We start from the raw sequence: 22465 nt of genomic DNA, 5'->3' as shown, positions 1-22465 counted from the left end.
GTGGTACATCTAGTCTAACTCACAGTGTAGTGGTACATCTAGTCTGACTCACAGTGTAGTGGTACATCTGGTCTAACTCAGTGTAGTGGTACATCTAGTCTGACTCACAGTGTAGTGGTACATCTGGTCTAATTCAGTGTAGTGGTACATCTAGTCTAACTCACAGTGTAGTGGTACATCTGGTCTAACTCAGTGTAGTGGTACATCTAGTCTGACTCACAGTGTAGTGGTACATCTGGTCTAATTCAGCGTAGTGGTACATCTAGTCTGACTCACAGTGTAGTGGTACATCTGGTCTAATTCAGTGTAGTGGTACATCTAGTCTGACTCACAGTGTAGTGGTACATCTGGTCTAATTCAGTGTAGTGGTACATCTAGTCTAACTCACAGTGTAGTGGTACATCTGGTCTAACTCACAGTGTAGTGGTACATCTAGTCTGACTCACAGTGTAGTGGTACATCTGGTCTAACTCACAGTGTAGTGGTACATCTGGTCTAACTCACAGTGTAGTGGTACATCTAGTCTGACTCACAGTGTAGTGGTACATCTGGTCGTTGTCTCCAGACTGGCAGCCTGTGATAGGTGTCCCCAGTCCGAAGCAGCCAGACAGGAACTGCAGTTGAACAGATTGTAACAAGCCAGGGAACCGCAAGGGAGGAGAGGAGCCTGAACCACTACTCTTCTCCTCCATCTCAGACAGGAAGGAAGAGATCTGGCACAACGCCTCTAGACGGACCTGAGCACAAGAGAATCATAGTGTTTCACTAACATTATTGTAACCCTCCATGTTGAACGAACGGACGACTACGGTTGTTTTGTAAAAAGAGAATGTGCTCTCAATAAATTGTTAAAATAAATAAATAAATATCCTTATATTCAAGTCTTTGATAATGATTCTACAATGCTGCAGCAGGGAGAATAGCCCCTCCACTAGCGCAGTCACTTAAAATAAGGTGTTTAGTTTCTAGGGCTGGGAATTGCCAGGGACCTTACGATATATCAAAAATACTTAGGTACCGATATGTATTGCATTTCTCAAAATTCTATGTTTTTTTTTTCGGTACAATGCTGCAATTTGTATTTATTACAATTTAAATCGCTCACTAAGTCTGCTGCAGAGAAACAAGATAGAGCATGGAGTTTGGATCAGCATGGAGTTTTGATCAGCCATGGAATTAAAAGTGCTGAAAACATATTAGCTCGCTATTTATAAACAAGATGGAAAACAAGCAATGGGATGAGAAATAGTGGCGTTGGTAAAGCCGACTAGCTCTAGCAAACGCAGCCTACGGTAGTTTTATTTATTATGTTTTACTAATTGTTTACTTGCAGACAAATATCAATAATAATATTGTCACAAAAATAATATTGCGATGTGTAACTGTATCGATTTTTATAAATACTTACCTCTGCCCTCTGCTGTTGTTGGTACATGGCCAATGTGATGGCCTTGGGGTCTGCCTGGCTGCCTGCCTCTCTCTCCAGTAACGAGGAGGCTGGGGTCGGACGGAGCAGGCTCCCACACAGGAAGTGAAAGACCTGGCTGAGCACGCTGGACGAGCCGCCCGCCCCGCCCTGGCACATGGAGCTGGTGGTGGGGCTGATGCACTGGCGGAGCCGCTCCCACGCATCCTTCATGATGCCCAGGGAACACAGTGGTAGACCTGAGGGAGGGTCAGAGGTCAGGGGTTATAATAGTTGACCTCTCATCCAATCAATCAATCAATCAAATGTGGTTATAAAGCCCTTTCTACATCCTCAGTTGTCACAAAGTGCTTTACAGAAACTGGGCCTAGACCTCTCATTCCATCTTCTATTGTGTGTGACTGTACTTCCTGGATTGATAGTTAGATCATATTCGGTGAGTGACTTAGTACCCATTCTATTCTTGAAGGAGTTTCTCGACTGGCCTGCAGATGGTTTTCTACTGCCCAAGGTGAATCTGCTCTGTTCGGCCTTTGGGCTGAGTAGGGAATCTGTAGATGAAGTTGATTTCCTGTAGAAAGCAGACCAGTAATTTATAGTAGATGAAAAAAACAATGAATACTAGGGCTAATGTACTGAAATACACACACACTCATTGACACCAATGCCCAAACCCACAACCCCACCCACGACACACACCCGACTCCTCCCCCCCATCCACAGACCCACTCACCTGGCTCCAGTGCTCTCCGCCTGCCCTGTCTCTTCACTCTGTTCCTGCCACGCGGGCCGGACCCCCAGGAGGAGAAACACACAGCGGGACACAACCAGGTGGCAGGCTACAGGGAATGACATGCCCTCTTCAGACCCCCTACGCCACTCCCAGCCCTGCGTGTTAGGGGGCTCTCTTTCTGGGGTACCGGGGCTCTCTGTGCTGCTGGGGAGGGTGGAGGTCCCGGAAGACTCGTAGACAGTCTCGTTCTGCTGTAGCTGCATGGCCTCCCGCGTCGCCAGGAAGCACTGGAGAACCTCTATTTGGCAAACAGGGACGGGGAGATTTAGGTAGGAGAGAGTGTGTGTGTGTACTACACTTCAAAATCATCATGCGACAAACAAAGACCAAGGACATGGTCCAGTTTACCCGGCATGTACATACTGCTGATGCTGGGTGTGTCCTCCTCTGGCCCCTCCTCCTGGTTGTGTTCTGCAGTCGTGGGGAGGAACTGCCCTCCCTGGTGAGTCCCATGACCTCCACTGTGACCCCCCAGCTCAGGGTCCTGATCTTTCCCCCGGTCCACCTGCTGCTCCCTACCAGAGGGACCCGGTTCCTGCCGATCCTGCCCACTGGGACTCTGGAAGGAATAGAAGAGACAGCATGAGACAGTGACATGAAACAGCATGAGACAGTGACATGAGAGACAGCATGAGACAGTGACATGAGAGACAGCGACATGAGAGACAGCATGAGACAGTGACATGAGAGACAGCATGAGACAGTGACATGAGAGACAGCATGAGACAGTGACATGAGAGACAGCATGAGACAGTGACATGAGAGACAGCGACATGACAGTGACATGAGACAGCATGAGACAGTGACATGAGAGACAGCGACATGAGACAGCATGAGACAGTGATATGAGACAGCATGAGCCAGTGACATGAGACAGCATGAGACAGTGACATGAGACAGCGCGACATGAGAGACAGCATGAGACAGTGACATGAGACAGCATGAGACAGTGACATGAGACAGCATGAGACAGTGACATGAGAGACAGCATGAGACAGTGACATGAGAGACAGCATGAGACAGTAACATGAGAGACAGCATGAGACAGTAACATGAGACAGTGACATGAGACAGCATGAGACAGTGACATGAAACAGCGACATGAGAGACAGCGACATGAGAGACAGCATGAGACAGCATGAGACAGTGACATGAGAGACAGCATGAGACAGTGACATGAGACAGCATGAGACAGCGACATGAGAGACAGCGACATGAGAGACAGTGACATGAGAGACAGCATGAGACAGTGACATGAGACAGCATGAGACAGTGACATGAGACAGCATGAGACAGTGACATGAGACAGCATGAGACAGTGACATGAGACAGTGACATGCGAGACAGTGACATGAGAGACAGCATGAGACAGTGACATGAGAGACAGCGACATGAGACAGCATGAGCCAGTGACATGAGACAGCATGAGACAGTAACATGAGAGACAGCATGAGACAGTAACACGAGAGACAGCATGAGACAGTGACATGAGAGACAGCATGAGACAGTGACATGAGACAGTAACATGAGACAGCATGAGATAGCGATATGAGACAGCATGAGATAGCGACATGAGAGACAGCATGAGACAGTAACACGAGAGACAGCATGAGACAGTAACACGAGAGACAGCATGAGACAGTAACACGAGAGACAGCATGAGACAGTGACATGAGACAGCATGAGACAGTGACATGAGACAGCATGAGACAGTGACATGAGAGACAGCATGAGACAGTAACATGAGAGACAGCATGAGACAGTAACATGAGACAGTAACATGAGACAGTGACATGAGACAGCATGAGACAGTGACATGAAACAGCGACATGAGAGACAGCGACATGAGAGACAGCATAAGACAGCATGAGACAGTGACATGAGAGACAGCGACATGAGAGACAGCATGAGACAGTGACATGAGACAGCATGAGACAGTGACATGAGAGACAGCATGAGACAGTGACATGAGACAGCATGAGCCAGTGACATGAGACAGCATGAGACAGCGACATGAGACAGCATGAGACAGCGACATGAGACAGCATGAGACAGCGACATGAGAGACAGCGACATGAGAGACAGCATGAGAGACAGTGACATGAGAGACAGCATGAGACAGTGACATGAGACAGCATGAGACAGTGACATGAGACAGCATGAGACAGTGACATGAGACAGCATGAGACAGTGACATGAGACAGTGACATGAGAGACAGTGACATGAGAGACAGTGACATGAGAGACAGTGACATGAGAGACAGCATGAGACAGCGACATGAGAGACAGCGACATGAGAGACAGCATGAGACAGTAACATGAGACAGCATGAGACAGTAACATGAGAGACAGCATGAGATAGTGACATGAGAGAGTGACATGAGACAGCATGAGACAGTAACATGAGACAGTAACATGAGACAGTGACATGAGACAGCGACATGAGAGACAGCATGAGATAGTGACATGAGACAGCATGAGACAGTAACATGAGACAGTAACATGAGACAGCATGAGACAGTGACATGAGACAGCGACATGAGAGACAGCATGAGATAGTGACATGAGACAGCATGAGACAGTAACATGAGACAGTGACATGAGACAGCATGAGACAGTGACATGAGACAGCGACATGAGACAGCATGAGATAGTGACATGAGACAGCATGAGACAGTAACATGAGACAGTGACATGAGACAGCATGAGATAGCGACACGAGAGACAGCATGAGACAGTAACACGAGAGACAGCATGAGACAGTAACACGAGAGACAGCATGAGACAGTAACACGAGAGACAGCATGAGACAGTAACACGAGAGACAGCATGAGACAGTAACACGAGAGACAGCATGAGACAGTAACACGAGAGACAGCATGAGACAGTAACACGAGAGACAGCATGAGACAGTAACACGAGAGACAGCATGAGACAGTAACACGAGAGACAGCATGAGACAGTAACACGAGAGACAGCATGAGACAGTAACACGAGAGACAGCATGAGACAGTAACACGAGAGACAGCATGAGACCGTAACACGAGAGACAGCATGAGACCGTAACACGAGAGACAGCATGAGACAGTAACACGAGAGACAGCATGAGACCGTAACATGAGAGACAGCATGAGACCGTAACATGAGAGACAGCATGAGACCGTAACATGAGAGACAGCATGAGACCGTAACACGAGAGACAGCATGAGACAGTAACATGAGACAGCATGAGACAGTGACACGAGAGACAGCATGAGACAGTAACTCGAGAGACAGCATGAGACAGTAACATGAGACAGCATGAGACAGTAACACGAGAGACAGCATGAGACAGTAACACGAGAGACAGCATGAGACAGTAACTCGAGAGACAGCATGAGACAGTAACATGAGACAGCATGAGACAGTAACACGAGAGACAGCATGAGACAGTAACACGAGAGACAGCATGAGACAGTAACACGAGAGACAGCATGAGACAGTAACACGAGAGACAGCATGAGACAGTAACACGAGAGACAGCATGAGACAGTAACACGAGAGACAGCATGAGACAGTAACACGAGAGACAGCATGAGACAGTAACACGAGAGACAGCATGAGACAGTAACACGAGAGACAGCATGAGACAGTAACACGAGAGACAGCATGAGACAGTAACACGAGAGACAGCATGAGACAGTAACACGAGAGACAGCATGAGACAGTAACACGAGAGACAGTTACATGAGAGACAGCATGAGAGACAGTATGAGACAGCTCTTCAGGTTAGCTCTTCAGGTTGAATGGAGATATCATTCAGAAAACTGTCTTGACATTAAGTCAAATCTTAAATGTAAATGTAAATCAAATGTTAATAGTCACATTTCACCTTATAGTGAAATGCTTGCTTACAAGCCCCTAACCAATAATGCAGTTACAAAAATATGAATAAGAAATAAAAATAACAAGTAGTTCAAGTGCAGCAGTACAATAACAAAAATAACAATAGCGAGACTATATACAGGAGGTACCGGTACAGTGTCAATGTGTGGGGGCACCGGTTAGTTGAGGTAATATGTTCATGTAGGTAGAGTTATTAAAGTGACTACGCATAGATAACAGAGAGTAGCAGCGGTGTAAAAGAGGTGGGGCGGGGGGCAATGCGAATAGTCTGGGTAGCCATTTGATTAGATGATCAAAAGTCTTATGGTTTGGGTGGTAGAAGCTGTTTTAGAAGCCTCTTGGACCTAGATTTGGCACTCCGGTACCGCTAGAACAGTCTATGACTAGGGTGGCTAGGGTCTTTGACAATTGTTAGGGCATTCCTCTGACACCGCCTGGTATAGAGGTCCTGGATGGCAGGAAGCTTGGTCCCAGTGATGTACTGGGACGAACACACTACCCTCTGTAGTGCCTTGCGGCCAGAGGCCCGAGAAGTTGCCGTACCAGGCAGTGATGCAACCAGTCAGGATGCTCTCGACGGTGCAGCTGTAGATCCTTTTGAGGATCTGAGGACCCAGGCCAAATATGTTCAGTCTCCTGAGGGGGAATAGGCTTTGTCGTACCCTCTTCACGACTGTCTTGGTGTGCTTGGACCATGTTAGTTTGTTGGTGATGTGGACGCAAGGAACTTGAAGCTCTCAACCTGCTCCACCACAGCCCCGTCGATGAGAATAGGGGCGTGCTCGGTCCTCTTTTTCCTGTAGTCCACAATCATCTCATCTTTCTTGATCACGTTGAGGGAGAGGTTGTTGTCCTGGCACCAGATGGCCAGGTCTCTGACCACCTCCCTGGTTTGCCAGCCCTGCCACATCCGACGAGCATCAGAGCCGGCGTAGTACGATTCAATCTTAGTCCTGTATTGACACTTTGCCTGTTTGATGGTTCGTCAGAGGGCATGGCGGGGTTAGAGTCCCGCTCCTTGAAAGCGGCAGCTCCTCCCTTTAGCTCAGTGTGGATGTTGCTTGTAATCCATGGCTTCTGGTTGGGGTACGTACGGTCACTGTGGGGACGACGTCATTGATGAAGCCAATGACTGATGTGGTGTACTCCTCAATGCCATTGGAAGAATCCTGGCTAACAGTCCTGCACATCTGTCCAGTAGCTATCTGTTCATGGGTAATACCGGTTTGCTGTTAGCCAGGGCCTGCTTGTTGGCTGTAGTCCTACCTGTTTGCTGTTAGCCAGGGCCTGTGTGTTGGCTGTAGTCACTGGAGAGTCTTTGTGAGCCAGCAGAGCACTCCTGATCTTATACACCATCTCATAGATCTCTATCAGCATCTCACACGGCTCGTACCTGACAAGGAGAAGAGGTTTTACGTTATGATACATCATTCTCCTGGCACACACAATACACATTGCAGGACTGGAGCCATTTCATCTGCTCTAGAGACCCATGCTGGATACATCTCATAAAATATCCAGCCACAGATTAAAATGAAGTCAGAAATGGGTCAAATGTAGGGTTTCAGTACCTGAGAATTAAAGGGATACATTGGTATTTTGGCAACGAGGCCCTTTGTCTACTTCCCCAGAGTCAGATGAACTAATGGATGTGATCAGTATGTCTCTGTGTCCAGTATGAAGGAAGATAGAGGTCGTTTGGTGAGCCAAAGCTAACTAGCATTAGCGCAATGACTGGAAGTCTATGGGGATCTACTAACAATCTCCCAGTCATTGTGCTAACGCTAGCCAGTGATTGGGCTAGCGTGAGTTAGCAACGCAGAGATATAAAATTGGTATCCACGAGTGCATCTGACTCTGGGGAAGTAGATAAAGGGCTTCATTGCCAAAATCTTGAAGTATCCCTTTAAGAAAAACTTGTATCTCTGTATTTGAAAATCCTATCACAGCTTATTTAAGCAGCTCCACTCACTTGTCCTGCCAGTAGGCCTCATCCTGTAGCCCTGTGTGTTTGAGGAGAGCAGCCAGGCTGCAGCGACACGCCGTCTCTAACAGGGAGTCACCCGAGGGACCGCTGTTATCCCAGTCTGCCAAGGTTATAACACAGAACGGTTTATTCAAAACACAACGCCACAAATGACCTACGACCTCTCTAAATCAGAGGTCTCAAAAAGGTATTGGGTTGATGGTGATGTCAGCATCATATTCATTCAGGATAACTCTAATGAATGACGGTACCCAAGAACAAGACACTGTAGACAAGAGATACTGCTTTTATGATTTTATAATCTGATAAAGCGTCCTTCCTCTGGAAACAACACACTTTATGAATAGCCCCTCACAGTCACTGAAGTCATTATCACCCACACAGGATGTCACAGTGTTACTGTGTGTGTGCGTGTGTGTGTGTGTACATGCATGCATCTGTCTCCTCTTAGCCCTACCCCTGCTGATGGCGTACTCCTTCATCTTCCTCCACAGGCCTCCGGCAGGCTCCCTAGACGATCCTAGAGCCAGCTCCATCAACATGCTGTTCTCCTCGCTCAAACACAGGTCTGCCAGCTTGGCATCAGGACAACCAAGCAGCACTGCCTCGGTGAGCCACGCTGTGCTGGAGTCTGCAGGGACAGACACACAATAACACAGGCATTTATTATTACAATGAAAAGCCTGACGAAGGCCTTCGGAGTGAAATTCTGCACTCAATAAACTGTAGAAGAACTCAACACTGTGTGGACACATATTTGTCTCAATATGACATGTTTTTACCCTGTTACCTGCAAGTTACTGGCTGAGGTGACAATTTTATTTATTTATTTTACCTTTATTTAACCAGGCAAGTCAGTTAAAAACAAATTCTTATTTTCAATGACAGCCTCGGAACAGTGTGTTAACTGGTCTAGGAACAGTGGGTTAACTGGTCTAGGAACAGTGGTTTAAATGCCTGTTCAGGGGCAGAATGACAGATTTGTACCTTGTCAGCTCGGGGATTCAAACTTGCAACCTTTCGGTTACTAGTCCAACGCTCTAACCACTAGGCTACCCTGCCGCCCCAATACTGGTATTACTACCATGGTGAGGAGTTGAAAGAAGAATTTGGGGTGGCAGGTAGCCAAGTGGTTATCCATAACATGGGCCAGTAACCCGAAAGACTGCTGGATCGAATCCCCGAGCTGACAAGGCAAAAATCTGTCGTTCTGCCCCTGAACAAGGCAGTTAACCTACTATTCCCCGGTAGGCTGTCATTGTAAATAACAATTTGTTCTTAAGTGACGTGCATAGTTAAATAAAATACATATAAAAATACAACCTAAACACCCCACAACTAGTTTATTTTCTGATCTACTACTGTACTTGACCAGGAATTAGATTTGAAATTGAAATCTTTTTAAAGATTGAACTAGTTACTAGAACATTACACACCCAGTTGTTCAAAGTCCATCTCCAGTCCGTTCCTGAGGAGAGGGTTACACAGCCAGTATTCTGATGTCCTCTCTTGGACAGAGGGGGGCGGTCCCTGCAGCATCCCGCCCAGGCAGCGTCCAATCGCCAGCGCCACAGATCTCTCCAGGTCCAGAAGCCACACCCATCCGTCGTCCTCCGCCCCTCCGTGGCTAGGACCTGCCCTTTCAGCGTCATCTGGAAGCACAGAATTAATCCATAACATCATGACACTAAGGAGCTCCTGGACTCTGCTACATTTTCTACTTCTATGCAGCAAGCGTCTTAAAATCAGTTATTTCGCTTCCCGTTTATTAAATTATCTCCATCTTTCTTCCTGTCTCTCAGTGTCCCAACAGAACAATGCCATTGGCTATCCATGACTGGTCAGGTGGTGCATACTGTCAGGGGCTTGAAACCAGTAGTAACAGGAGGTCTCCCCCTAGTAATCTTGTTCCCAGACACGCTTTGGGCAATTAGCCAGTCTGGGGACGAAGTAACCCCCCTAAATGTCCTACCCAGCGGTCCTGAACACACTGCCTCAAGTCGACACCTACCCAGCGGTCCTGAACACGCTGCCTCCAGCTCCCTTTCTTCCAGCAAGGCAGTGTCAGGCAGCAGGCAGTTGAACTCATTGAGGTGCTCCAGCAGACAGAGCAGGTGGGTGAGCAGCGGGCGTACCACCCACAGGGGTAGCAGCAACAGGGAATACATGACCTGGCACAGCAGGCTGCCCGCTACAGAGCTTAGGAGCACCGCTAGGAGGGAGAGAGGAGGGGGAGAGGAGGGAGGGAGATTCAGAAGAGCTTTGTCAGCTTATGTGGTATGTCAAGGCCGCTACGTCTCCAGTTGAGTAACACAAATGAGGAAAAAGTTGTATTTAGGGCTGTTGCAGTGACCGTATTACCACAACACCACATGAGATATGCTTATAAGTCCTGTGCCATTATTTTAAATTATTTTAAAGTAAGAAGAATGAAATGAAAGGATATTTTTCCCCATTCCTGAGCGAGAATCCGCATATGAAGTTACTATGTTGAGCAAAAAAATAGATCATTTGAAACTGGTCCTATTTGCCAGATTTAGAGTTATTTGGAAACTTTAGTTGTGAATGATACAAACCTTATACATATATATACATATACAGTGGCTAGCAAAGGTATTCACCGGGTTGTATCATTTGATATACACAACATGCAAAATATTTTTTCTTGTGAATCAAGAAATCAGACAAAAAAAAACTGAAAAGTCGAGTGTGCATAACTATCCCCCCCCCCAAAGTCAATACTTTGTAGAGCCACCTTTTGCAGCAATTACAGCTGCAAGTCTCTTGGGGTAAGTCTCTATAAGCTTGGTAGATCTAGCCACTGGGATTTTGCTCATTCTTCAAGGCAAAACTGCTCCAGCCATTTCAAGTAGAATGGGTTCCGCCGGTGTACAGCAATCTTTAAGTCATACCACAGATTCTCAATTGGATTGAGGTCTGGGCTTTGACTAGGCCATTCCAAGACATTTAAATGTTTCCCCTTAAACCACTCGAGTGTTGCTTTAGCAGTATGCTTCGGGTCATTGGCCTGCTGGAAGGTGAATCTCTGTCCCAGTCTCAAATATCTGGAAGACTGAAACAGGTTTCCCTCAAGAACTTCCCTGTATTTAGCTTTATCCATCATTCCTTCAATTTTGACCAGTTTCCCATTCTCAGCTGATGAAAAACATGCCCACAGCATAATGCTGCCACCACCATGCTTCACTGTGGGGATGGGGTTCTCGGGGTGATGAGAGGTGTTGGGTTTGCGCCAGACAGTGTTTTCCTTGATGACCAAAAAGCTCAATTTGACCAGAGTACCTTCTTCCATATGTTTGGGGAGTCTCCCACATGTCTTTTGGCGAACACCAAATGTGTTTGTTTATTTTTTTCTTCTGGCCACTCTTCTGTAAAGCCCAACTCTGTGTAGTGTACAGCTTAAAGTGGTCCTATGGACAGATACTCTAATCTCCGCTGTGGAGCTTTGCAGCTCCTTCAGGGTTATCTTTGGTCTCTTTGTTTCCTCTCTAATTAATGCCTTCCTTGTCTGGTCTGTGAGTTTTTGTGGGCAGCCCTCTCTTGGCAGGTTTGTTGTGGTGCCATATTATTTCAATTTCTTAGAATGGATTGAATTGTGCTCCATGGGATGTTCAAAGTTTCTGATATTTTTGTATAACCCAACCCTGATCTGTACTTCTCCACAACTTTGTCTCTGACCTGTTTGGAGAACTCCTTGGTCTTCATGGTGCTGCTTGCATGGTGGTGCCCCTTGCTTAGTGGTGTTGCAGATTCAGAACAGGTGTATATATACACTAAGATCATGTGACAGATCGTGTGATTGCAAACAGGTGGACTTTATTTATCTATTTATGTGACTTCTGAAGGTAATTGGTTGCACCAGATCTTATTTGGGGGTTTCATAACAAAGGGGGTGAATACATATGCATTGTTTTTTATTTATTTCACTTCACCAATTTTGACTATTTCATGTATGTCCATTACATGAAATTCAAATAAAAAATACATTTAAATTACAGGTTGTAATGCAAGAAAATAGGAAAAACGCCAAAGGGGGATGAATACTTTTGCAAGGCACTGTATGGTCTGACGACAGGCTATTGAGGATTTGAGAAAGTAGCAACAAAAAAAAGCTTGCTCTCGGCTCCTTGCCTCTGGCTGCACACGCTGTTCTCTAATCAAGCGATCATATTTTCACCCATCAGACTATTCTCAATTTAATCTCGTCTTTACTAATATGTAAAATTAGTTTTGATTTAAAAAGGGGCCATTATCAAATCGACAGGAACAGGGGCAAGGGGAAAAATACATGTAATCCGTATGCACTGGAAAAGCGACTGGATGCCACTCTCCCTCCGGGTCGTTTCACTCATATTTCGCCGTGCGACAGGTGATATTATCCAAACTCTTTATGCCATGTGCTTTCAAACCCCTGATTCCTGAAGCTACCCAGCGCTTAATTTGGGAAACTAAGTGACATCTGCTCAGGAACATCGATTGTAACATGTTTTCATAGAGAAAGATATTTCATTCAACTGTTGACATCCCCTCTCTCTGCACACTGGAGAAAGGAATGAAGGAGAGAGAGCAGATGGAAACGCACGGTGGTGAGATATTCTGTTGCTAAAAGGTAATGGTTCAGCCTATTCATTATGAAAACTACAAAAAATGCCCTATTTACTAGGGTTTTCAAAATCAAATTCTAATTCACTACAACTGTAGGCGAACTCTGAATTTAATTTAGAGTTTATTTTTAATTTATCTTCAATCAGTCTTTTTTTTTTTAAATGTTTCTCTGCCATGTATAATATGCGGTGGGTTATGTAATTGTATAACGACACAATCATTATTTGATTCTGTTTTTTTTGTGTTTTTTTCCAGGCTTGGGCTCATATATAGGCCCTATACATATGGATAAACTCTTACATTCATATGGGTGTATAAGGCATCAATCTCTTACTGTGTAGCTTGTGGATGACGTGCTTGTCCAGAGAGCTCTCCTCCAGTAAGATGGTGGACCTCCTGAAGGTCTCGGCAGTGTAGGGTAGCAGCAGACACAGGTGTTTGTGGAGCAACGTCACACTGCTGTCATCCTAGAGGGGTAAGACAGGCGGAAATAAGGAATTGAGCGCCTCACAGCACCTCTGTGTTGGTCTGGCTGTAACAATGGGGTTGGTCTGGCTGTAACAAATGGGCCAGTACCTCTGTGTTGGTCTGGTTGTAACAATGGGGTTGGTCTGGCTGTAACAATGGACCAGTACCTCTGTGTTGGTCTGGCTGTAACAATGGACCAGTACCTCTGTGTTGGTCTGGCTGTAACAATGGGCCAGCAGGTGTTTGTGCAAGGCTGACAAGAGGTGGTGGAAGTGAGAGGGAGGATCTGTCTGTCTCTGGGACCGGCTGGACTGCTGCTTGTCACTGTTCTTCTCCAGCTCACCAAACGCCCGCTCCTGCAGGGCAGGCAGGAAGCAGCAGGAGATAGTCCATTATTACCAGCTCCAGTTACAACCCCCTACTAAACTTTTGCTGACACATGTATAGATGAGAAGCTGGAGACATGGTGTTTTTAACGAACACCCATCAGGCTTCATTCATACAAAAGGGAAAAACTACAGCATACTTGTGATGGTCCACAAACAATTGAATAGATCTCACAACCAACGTTTCTAATCTATTCCACACAAATAAGTGTTAATGCAGTACAACTCCCCCCACTGCCAGGGTAGCCTAGTGGTTAGAGCTTGGACTAGTAACCGGAAGGTTGCGAGTTCAAACCCCCGAGCTGACAAGGTACAAATCTGTTATTCTACCCCCTGAACAGGCAGTTAACCCACTGTACCTAGGCTGTCATTGAAAATAAGAGTTTGTTCTTAACTGACTTGCCTGGTTAAATAAAGGTAGAATACATTTAAAAAACTGCCAGTTGTACCGTGTAGAATCCGATGCTGAGCAACAGGGTCTTGAGCAGCATCTCAGCCAGGTGGAGATGGTCGTGGAGGGCCTCTGGGCTGGGGCTGGGCCGTTCTGGGCTGGAGGTCAGGGCCAGTGGTGGCCCCAGGGGGCCAGCCCCAGCAGTCAGCTCCCCAGGAGAGGAGTAGCCCAGCAGAGAGGCCACATGGGACTGCTCCTGGAGGCTGTTCAGAACCATGTCCAATTGCAGACGCTAGGTGGGAGAGGGAGGTAGGACATGAAGGGTTAGGCTAGGTGTGTTTAGTTACCGGTCCTATAGAGAGGCTCTCTGGGCCCTGAGGTAGCAGTAGGCTAGACTAGGTGTGCTAAGTTACTTGTCATATAGAGAGGATCTCCCAGCTCTCTGGGCCCTGAGGAAGCAGTAGGCTAGGCTAGGTGTGTTTAGCTACCTGTCCTTTGGAGAGGCTCTCCCAGCTCTCTGGGCCCTGAGGTAGCAGTAGGCTAGGCTAGGTGTGTTTAGCTACCTGTTCTTTAGAGAGGCTCTCTGGGCCCTGAGGTAGCAGTAGGCTTGGCTAGGTGTGTTTAGCTACCTGTCCTTTAGAGAGGCTCTCCCAGCTCTCTGGGCCCGGAGGTAGCAGTAGGCTAGGCTAGGTGTGTTTAGCTACCTGTCCTTTAGAGAGGCTCTCCCAGCTCTCTGGGCCCTGAGGTAGCAGTAGGCTAGGCTAGGTGTGTTTAGCTACCTGTCCTTTAGAGAGGCTCTCCCAGCTCTCTGGGCCCTGAGGTAGCAGTAGGCTAGGCTAGGTGTGTTTAGCTACCTGTCCTTTAGAGAGGCTCTCCCAGCTCTCTGGGCCCTGAGGTAGCAGTAGGCTAGGCTAGGTGTGTTTAGCTACCTGTCCTTTAGAGAGGCTCTCCCAGCTCTCTGGGCCCTGAGGTAGCAGTAGGCTAGGCTAGGTGTGTTTAGCTACCTGTCCTTTAGAGAGGCTCTCCCAGCTCTCTGGGCCCTGAGGTAGCAGTGAGTGGAGCAGTTCAGTTCTCTCCCTGAGGGGGGGCAACAGCAGAGACGCTCCGATGGACAGAGTGTTCATCACCGCCTGGGGAACACACACAACACACACCTTAGTGATAGTTCAGCACTGGCTGGGGACCTCTGGGGATATATACAACAGAAAATAGTTGACTCTGAATGCCTGCAAACAACTGCATTAGTAGTTCTCATGAGTCTATTGAAAAGCTTTGAATATTTACTACCATTTTAGTTACTTCTTTCACAAATCTAGCTGCGGTGTCTTTATTAAGATATGCTTGATATGGTGACATTGATCGTGTCTGTTGTACCTGTTGTATGGATTCAGGTACACTGGAGTCTATGAGCCTGAAGAGCAGGTTTCGGAGGGGCCTCCCTTGGGCCCCTAGTACTGTGGCCCCTGTGCCCCCAGCATGGGCTAGAGAGAGGTGTATGGACAGCAGCTTCATACACAGCAAGACAAACTGGTGGTGCTCCCTGAGAGAGAGACAGAGAGAGAGAGAGAGAAAGAGAAGAGAGAGGCAAAGGGAGGGGAGAGAGAGGAGAGAGAGAGCACGAGATAGTGAGTCTCAGTAACTGTCCTTCAGATGAGGCCATATGTCCTCCAGCTTCACTACATGCCTCTAGACTTGTGCCAAGTTTTCCCTTGAATAGAGAGAGGGAGCGAGGAAGAGACAGAGGGAGCGTTCATAACCATATAAAACGATCACTCCTCTCAGGAGATGCATGTGCTAATGTTGTGTTGGTAAGATCATTGGCCCTGTTATCTCGAAAGTGATTACAGCAAGACAAGGTGTAAATGCGTATTCTGTTTTGACATACACAAGTAGGTGTGTTGATCACTGCAGGAATTGAACCCATGACCTTGGTCTTACTAGAGTCACGCTCTTACTAACAGGGGGCATGTGGTCTTACCTCTTGGAGGGGAAGGGGGCATGTGGTCTTACCTCTTGGAGGGGAAGGGGGCATGTGGTCTTACCTCTTGGAGGGGAAGGGGGCATGTGGTCTTACCTCTTGGAGGGGAAGGGGGCATGTGGTCTTACCTCTTGGAGGGGATGAGTGCAGGGGGCATGTTGTACCTCTTGGAAGGGATGAGTGCAGGGGGCATGTTGTACCTCTTGGAAAGGATGAGTGCAGGGGGCATGTGGTCTTACCTCTTGGAAGGGATGAGTGCAGGGGGCATGTTGTACCTCTTGGAGGGGATGAGTGCAGGGGACATGTTGTACCTCTTGGAAGGGATGAGTGCAGGGGGCATGTTGTACCTCTTGGAAGGGATGAGTGCAGGGGGCATGTGGTCTTACCTCTTGGAAGGGATGAGTGCAGGGGGCATGTTGTACCTCTTGGAAGGTATGAGTGCAGGGGGCATGTTGTACCTCTTGGAGGGGATGGGTGCAGGGGGCATGTTGTACCTCTTGGAGGGGATGGGTGCAGGGGGCATGTTGTACCTCTTGGAAGGGATGAGTGCAGGGGGCATGTTGTACCTCTTGGAGGGGATGAGTGCAGGGGGCATGTTGTACCTCTTGGAGGGGATGGGTGCAGGGGGCATGTTGTACCTCTTGGAGGGGATGGGTGCAGGGGGCATGTTGTTTTACCTCCTGGAAGGGAAGGGTGCAGGGGGCATTTCTCCTCCTATCCCGTCACAGTATCTCTCCAGGAAACTACGAAGGTAGGTAAAGGTGCTCTCCTCCAGGTCCACACAGAACGGTCTATGCCATGCCACCAACTGCCTGTCCAGCCCAGGAGAAAATAAAAAATTAAATAAGGAAATAAATAATGAAACAAGCAACCTGCCTGTCCAGGAATAACTCATTTTTTATAAACAAATCAATGAATAATGCAATGCCTGAGCTGCAAGATGAGATCAGAAGAACACAGATACAAGAGGACAAATAGCTGTCAGATGGAGGATTTTTTTGTTGTTTTTTTTCATCCATCAAACAAGGATAGAATGTGGCGTTGAATACATATAGCTAGCTTGACTGTTTTCAATTCAAACGGTTACTCTTTCTGGGTAGTGTTCAGGAGGCACCACTGGAAGAGAAAACAGTGAAATAGGGAGGTAAAACCCATTTGAACTTGTCCAATAAATACTTGTTTTCCAAATGAACAAAGCCCCCGAGGTCCTCCTTCATACCTGTCGGTGGGGACAGCGGTCCAGGCCAGGCTGTGGGAAGTACCAGCGGTGATCTGCTGGATTGACACTCCTTCTAGACCAATCACTTTCTTCGGCTTGGTGACGGGTGTAGAGGTGTGTCCCTGGCCACACTGCCCCATGGCATTGTTCCCCCAAGCATACACCTCATTTTCTGACAGGAGGAAGGGAATAGAAGAATGTGCATGTGTCCAATTTTTCCATGTCTTCAAGTCAAGTTTATGTTATTACAAGTAAAAAAGTAATGCGTCTAATGTTAGGAAGCTTTAAAATGTGTTATAATTCAGCAATAAGGCACGAGCGGGTGCGGTATATGGTCAATATACCACGGCTAAGGGCTGTTCTTAATCACGACGCAACGCGGAGTGCCTGCATAAAGCCATTATCCGTGGTATATTGGGCCATATACCACAAACTCCCGAGGTGCCTTATTGCTATTAGAAACTGGTTACCAACGTAATTTGTCATACCCGTGGTATACGGTCTGATATATCACGGCTGTCAGCCAATCAGCATTCAGGGCTGGAACCATCCAGTTAATAATAAAGTTTCTAATGTGTTATTGTCGGTATTTACTGGATCCGTATGAGGAGGATGGATGGTAGACTAAACGGTTTCATTGTAGACCCATGAAGAACTTTCACAAACATGGCCATCTGTTAGTCTCTCACCATGAGACAGAGCCAGACAGTGGCTGTCCCCACAGGAAATATCAATAATCTTGGTCACACTGAGCTCTTCGATGAACCTGGGTCTCAGAGATGTGGTTTCAGAGGAGCCACAGCCCAAACATGAACCACAGCCCCACGCAAATACCTGAGAGGGAACAATGAGATCAGGGTTCAGGAACTGTAGACAAGATGACTGAGAGGGAACAATGAGATCAGGGTTCAGCAACTGTAGACAAAATGACTGAGAGGGAACAATGAGATCAGGGTTCAGCAACTGTAGACAAAATGACTATGAGGCCTTTAGCTGTGATTTTGCATGTGAAAATAAGACCGAATGTGTTCATGTAAAATGTATATAATATATTTTACTTAACTCAGTGTTTATTTAGCTGGTTTAAAGCTGACATACTGTAGCAGGATGAGCAGATATCACATATTTAAAAAAACATGAACTAGGGGGCGTTGAGTGTGCAGTACCGTACCTGTCCAGCAGAGGTCAGAGCCAGAGATGACTGGCTCCCGGCACACACCTTCCTGATGATGAACCCATGCAGTGCTTCGATCACCTTGGGCCGGTACACACGGTTAGTGTCCCCGTGACCCAGTTTCCCTGCCACACAAATACAGCAAAATCAGTCACCCTGAACAACGTGGTATAACGTACTCTATATCATCTACTCCATCTTTATGTAATACATGTATCACTAGCCACTTTAAACTATGCCACTTTGTTTACATACTCATCTCATATGTATATACTGTACTCGATACCATCTACTGCATCTTGCCTATGCCGTTCTGTACCATCACTCATTCACATATCTTTATGTACATATTCTTTATCCCTTTACACTTGTGTGTATAAGGTAGTAGTTTTAGAATTGTTAGTTAGATTACTCGTTGGTTATTGCTGCATTGTCGGAACTAGAAGCACAAGCATTTCGCTACACTCGCATTAACATCTGCTAACCATGTGTATGTGACAAATAAAATTTGATTTGGATTTGATTTGGTAACCTGGTCCCAGATCAGTTTGTGGTTTTTGCCAATTCCGTTGCCATTGTTGTTTGACATGACAATTCCAGACTGGCGCCCAGACTAACCATGACCATAGCTACTGTAAAACAGACAGTGTGAAATGGAGGAAGGGAGCATGCGTGATAAGAGCATTTTAATAATGTGTCCTGTTAGTGTCTGGTATTTAGAGGAGAGATTAAGTGAAATGTCATATACTGTACAAGTGGTTGGACCAGCCCAGGGACATTATCAGCTCTGTCTCAACTGTTCATCTGCCCCTCCGAAGGACATTATCGTCTCTGACTTCCTGACATGCCGCCCCTAGATGGTAAGGGTAGGTAACAACACACCCGCTACGCTGATCCTCAACACAGGGGCCCCTCAGGGGTGCGTACTCAGGCCCCTCCTGTACTCCTTGTTCACTCATGACTGCACGTCCAGGCACGACACCAACGCCATCATTAAATTTGCCGATGACACAACAGTGGTAGGCCTGAATCTCCGACAACGATGAGAAAGCCTATAGGGAGGAGGTCAGAGACCTGGCAGTGTGGTGCCAGGACAACAACCTCTCCCTCAACATGATCAAGATAAAGGAGAAAGAGGACCGAGCACGCCCCCATTCTCATTGACAGGGCTGTAGTGGAGCAGGTTGAGAGCTTCAAGGTCCTTGGTGTCCACATCAACAACAAACTAACATGGTCCAAGCACACCAAGACAGTCATGAAGAGGGCACGACAAAACCTATTTCCCCTCAGGAGACTGAAAATATTTTTCATGGGTCCTCGGATCCTCAAAAGGTTCTACAGCTGCACCATCGAGAGCATCCTGACTGGTTGCATCACTGCCTGGTATGGCAACTGCTCGGCCTCCAACCGCAAAGCACTATAGAGAGTAGTGTGTACGGCCCAGTACATCACTGGGGACAAGCTTCCTGCCATCCAGGACCTCTATACCAGGCGGTGTCAGAGGAAGACCCTGTCTAGGTCCAAGAGGCTTCTAAACAGCTTCTACCCCCAAGCCAGGAGACTCCTGAAATCTATGCATAGTCACTTTAATTAACTCTACCTACATGTACATACTACCTCAACTAACCGGTGCCCCTGCACATTGACTCTGTACCGGCACCCCACTGTATATCTTGTTATTTTTTTATAATTTAATAATTTGTTAATTACTTGTTACTTTTATCTCTTATTCTTATCCATATTTTTATAAACTGCACTGTTGGTTAAGGGCTTGTAAGTCAGCATTTCACAGGTCTACTACACCGGTACACCGGCGCATGTGACTAATCAAATTTGATTTGAATCAAACCGTTATCATCTCCGTATCATACCGTTATCTCCCCCTCAGAGAACCATTGTCATCTCCGTATCAAACCGTTATCTCCCCCTCAGAGAACCATTATCATCTCTGCATCAAACAGTTATTTCCCCCTGGACATTATCGTCTCCGTATCATACCGTTATCTCCCCCTCAGAAGGACATTATCATCGCTGTATCAAACCGTTATCTCCCCCCTGGACATTATCGTCTCTGTATCACACCGTTATCTCCCCCTCAGAAGGACATTATCACCCCCCCCCCCCGAATTACATCATAATCTCTGTATCATACCATTATCTCCCCCTCCGAAAGACCACACCATGCGTCCGTCCTGAGCCACTGCCATGGTGTGAGAGCTACCGCAGGCCGCCTGACCCACTCCGCTGATATCCTTCACCAGAGTAGGCACGTTACGACTGTGGCTGTCACTGTGGCCTGGAGAGACAGAGAAAGACTGTCATGACTGTGTCCGTCACTGTGGCCTGGAGAGACAGAGAAAGACTGTCATGACTGTGGCCGTCACTGTGGCCTGGAGAGACAGAGAAAGACTCTCATGACTGTGTCCGTCACTGTGGCCTAGAGAGACAGAGGGAAAGATGGTCATCGTCCATCATCATTTTTACTTGTCTGATAATAATAATCAAACATTTAATTTCTAAAGCAGATTTCAAATACATCTAGAAGTCACTGAAAGTTGCTCTGTCTGATGATGATACAGTGGGGCAAAAAGAGTATTTAGTCAGCCACCCTTTGTGCAAGTTCTCCCACTTAAAAAGATGAGAGGCCTGTAATTTTCATCATAGGTACACTTCAACTATGACAGACAAAATTAGAAAAATCCAGAAAATCACATTGTAGGATTTTTAATGAATTTATTTGCAAATTATGGTGGAAAATAAGTATTTGGTCACCTACAAACAAGCAAGATTTCTGGCTCTCGCAGACCTGTAACTTCTTCTTTAAGAGGCTCCTCTGTCCTCCACTCGTTACCTGTATTAATGGCACCTGTTTGAACTTGTTATCAGTATAAAAAGACACCTGTCCACAACCTCAAACAGTCACTCTCCAAACTCCACTATGGCCAAGACCAAAGAGCTGTCAAAGGACACCAGAAACAAAATTGTAGACCTGCACCAGACTGGGAAGACTGAATCTGCAATAGGTAAGCAGCTTGGTTTGAAGAAATCAACTGTGGGAGCAATTATTAGGAAACGGAAGACATACAAGACCACTGGTAATCTCCCTCGATCTGGGGCTCCACGCAAGATCTCACCCCGTGGGGTCAAAAGAACCACACGGGGGGACCTAGTGAATGACCTGCAGAGAGCTGGGACCAAAGTAACAAAGTCTACCATCAGTAACACACTACGCCGTCACGGACTCCAATCCTGCAGTGCAAGACGTGTCCCCCTGCTTAAGCCAGTACATGTCCAGGCCCGTCTGAAGTTTGCTAGAGAGCATTTGGATGATCCAGAAGAAGATTGGGAGAATGTCATATGGTCAGATGAAACAAAAATAGAACTTTTTGGTAAAAACTCATCGTGTTTGGAGGACAAAGAATGCTGAGTTGCATCCAAAGAACACCATACGTACTGTGAAGCATGGGGGTGGAAACATCAAGCTTTGGGGCTGTTTTTCTGCAAAGGGACCAGGACGACTGATCCGTGTAAAGGAAAGAATGAATGGGGCCATGTATCGTGAGATTTTGAGTGAAAACCTTCCATCAGCAAGGGCATTGAAGATGAAACGTGGCTGGGTCTTTCAGCATGACAATGATCCCAAACACACCGCCCGGGCAACAAAGGTCCTGGAGTGGCCGAGCCAGTCTCCAGATCTCAACCCCATAGAAAATCTTTGGAGGGAGTTGAAAGTCTGTGTTGCCCAGCAACAGCTCCAAAACATCACTGCTCTAGAGGAGATCTGCATGGAGGAATGGGCCAAAATACCATCAACAGTGTGTGAAAACTTTGTGAAGACTTACAGAAAACATTTGACCTCTGTCATTTCCAACAAAGGGTATATAACAAAGTATTGAGATAAACTTTTTTTATTGACCAAATACTTATTTTCCACCATAATTTGCAAATAAATTCATTAAAAATCGTACAATGTGATTTTCTGAAATTTTTTCTTCTCATTTTGTCTGTCATAGTGTACCTATGATGAAAATTACAGGCCTCTCATATTTTTAAGTGGGAGAACTTGCACAATTGGTGGCTGACTAAATACGTTTTTGCCCCACTGTATATGAATTGGCTTGCAGTGTCAATTCCA

At 46.6% G+C, this 22465-nt stretch overlaps 1 protein-coding gene across 1 annotated transcript in view; it reads right to left on the bottom strand.

The window, feature by feature from the left end:
• LOC135548087 (probable E3 ubiquitin-protein ligase HERC1) overlaps nt 1-22465 on the bottom strand; it is a 114003-nt gene that overhangs the window by 75926 nt on the left and 15612 nt on the right. The window contains 20 exon segments of the mRNA XM_064977339.1: nt 534-737; nt 1409-1665; nt 1879-1997; nt 2160-2457; nt 2583-2778; nt 7371-7497; nt 8077-8191; nt 8549-8722; nt 9528-9743; nt 10103-10303; nt 13049-13181; nt 13386-13538; nt 14018-14251; nt 14964-15089; nt 15334-15499; nt 16615-16749; nt 17157-17328; nt 17846-17990; nt 18328-18455; nt 20483-20626. Of these exon segments, the coding sequence (XP_064833411.1) occupies nt 534-737; nt 1409-1665; nt 1879-1997; nt 2160-2457; nt 2583-2778; nt 7371-7497; nt 8077-8191; nt 8549-8722; nt 9528-9743; nt 10103-10303; nt 13049-13181; nt 13386-13538; nt 14018-14251; nt 14964-15089; nt 15334-15499; nt 16615-16749; nt 17157-17328; nt 17846-17990; nt 18328-18455; nt 20483-20626 (3443 nt within the window).

This window comes from Oncorhynchus masou, chromosome 11 (assembly GCF_036934945.1).
Source record: "Oncorhynchus masou masou isolate Uvic2021 chromosome 11, UVic_Omas_1.1, whole genome shotgun sequence".
NCBI classification, from domain to species: domain Eukaryota; kingdom Metazoa; phylum Chordata; class Actinopteri; order Salmoniformes; family Salmonidae; genus Oncorhynchus; species Oncorhynchus masou.
The sequence above is the reverse complement of the archived record's forward strand: the minus strand, read 5'-3'. Positions and strand labels throughout refer to the sequence as shown.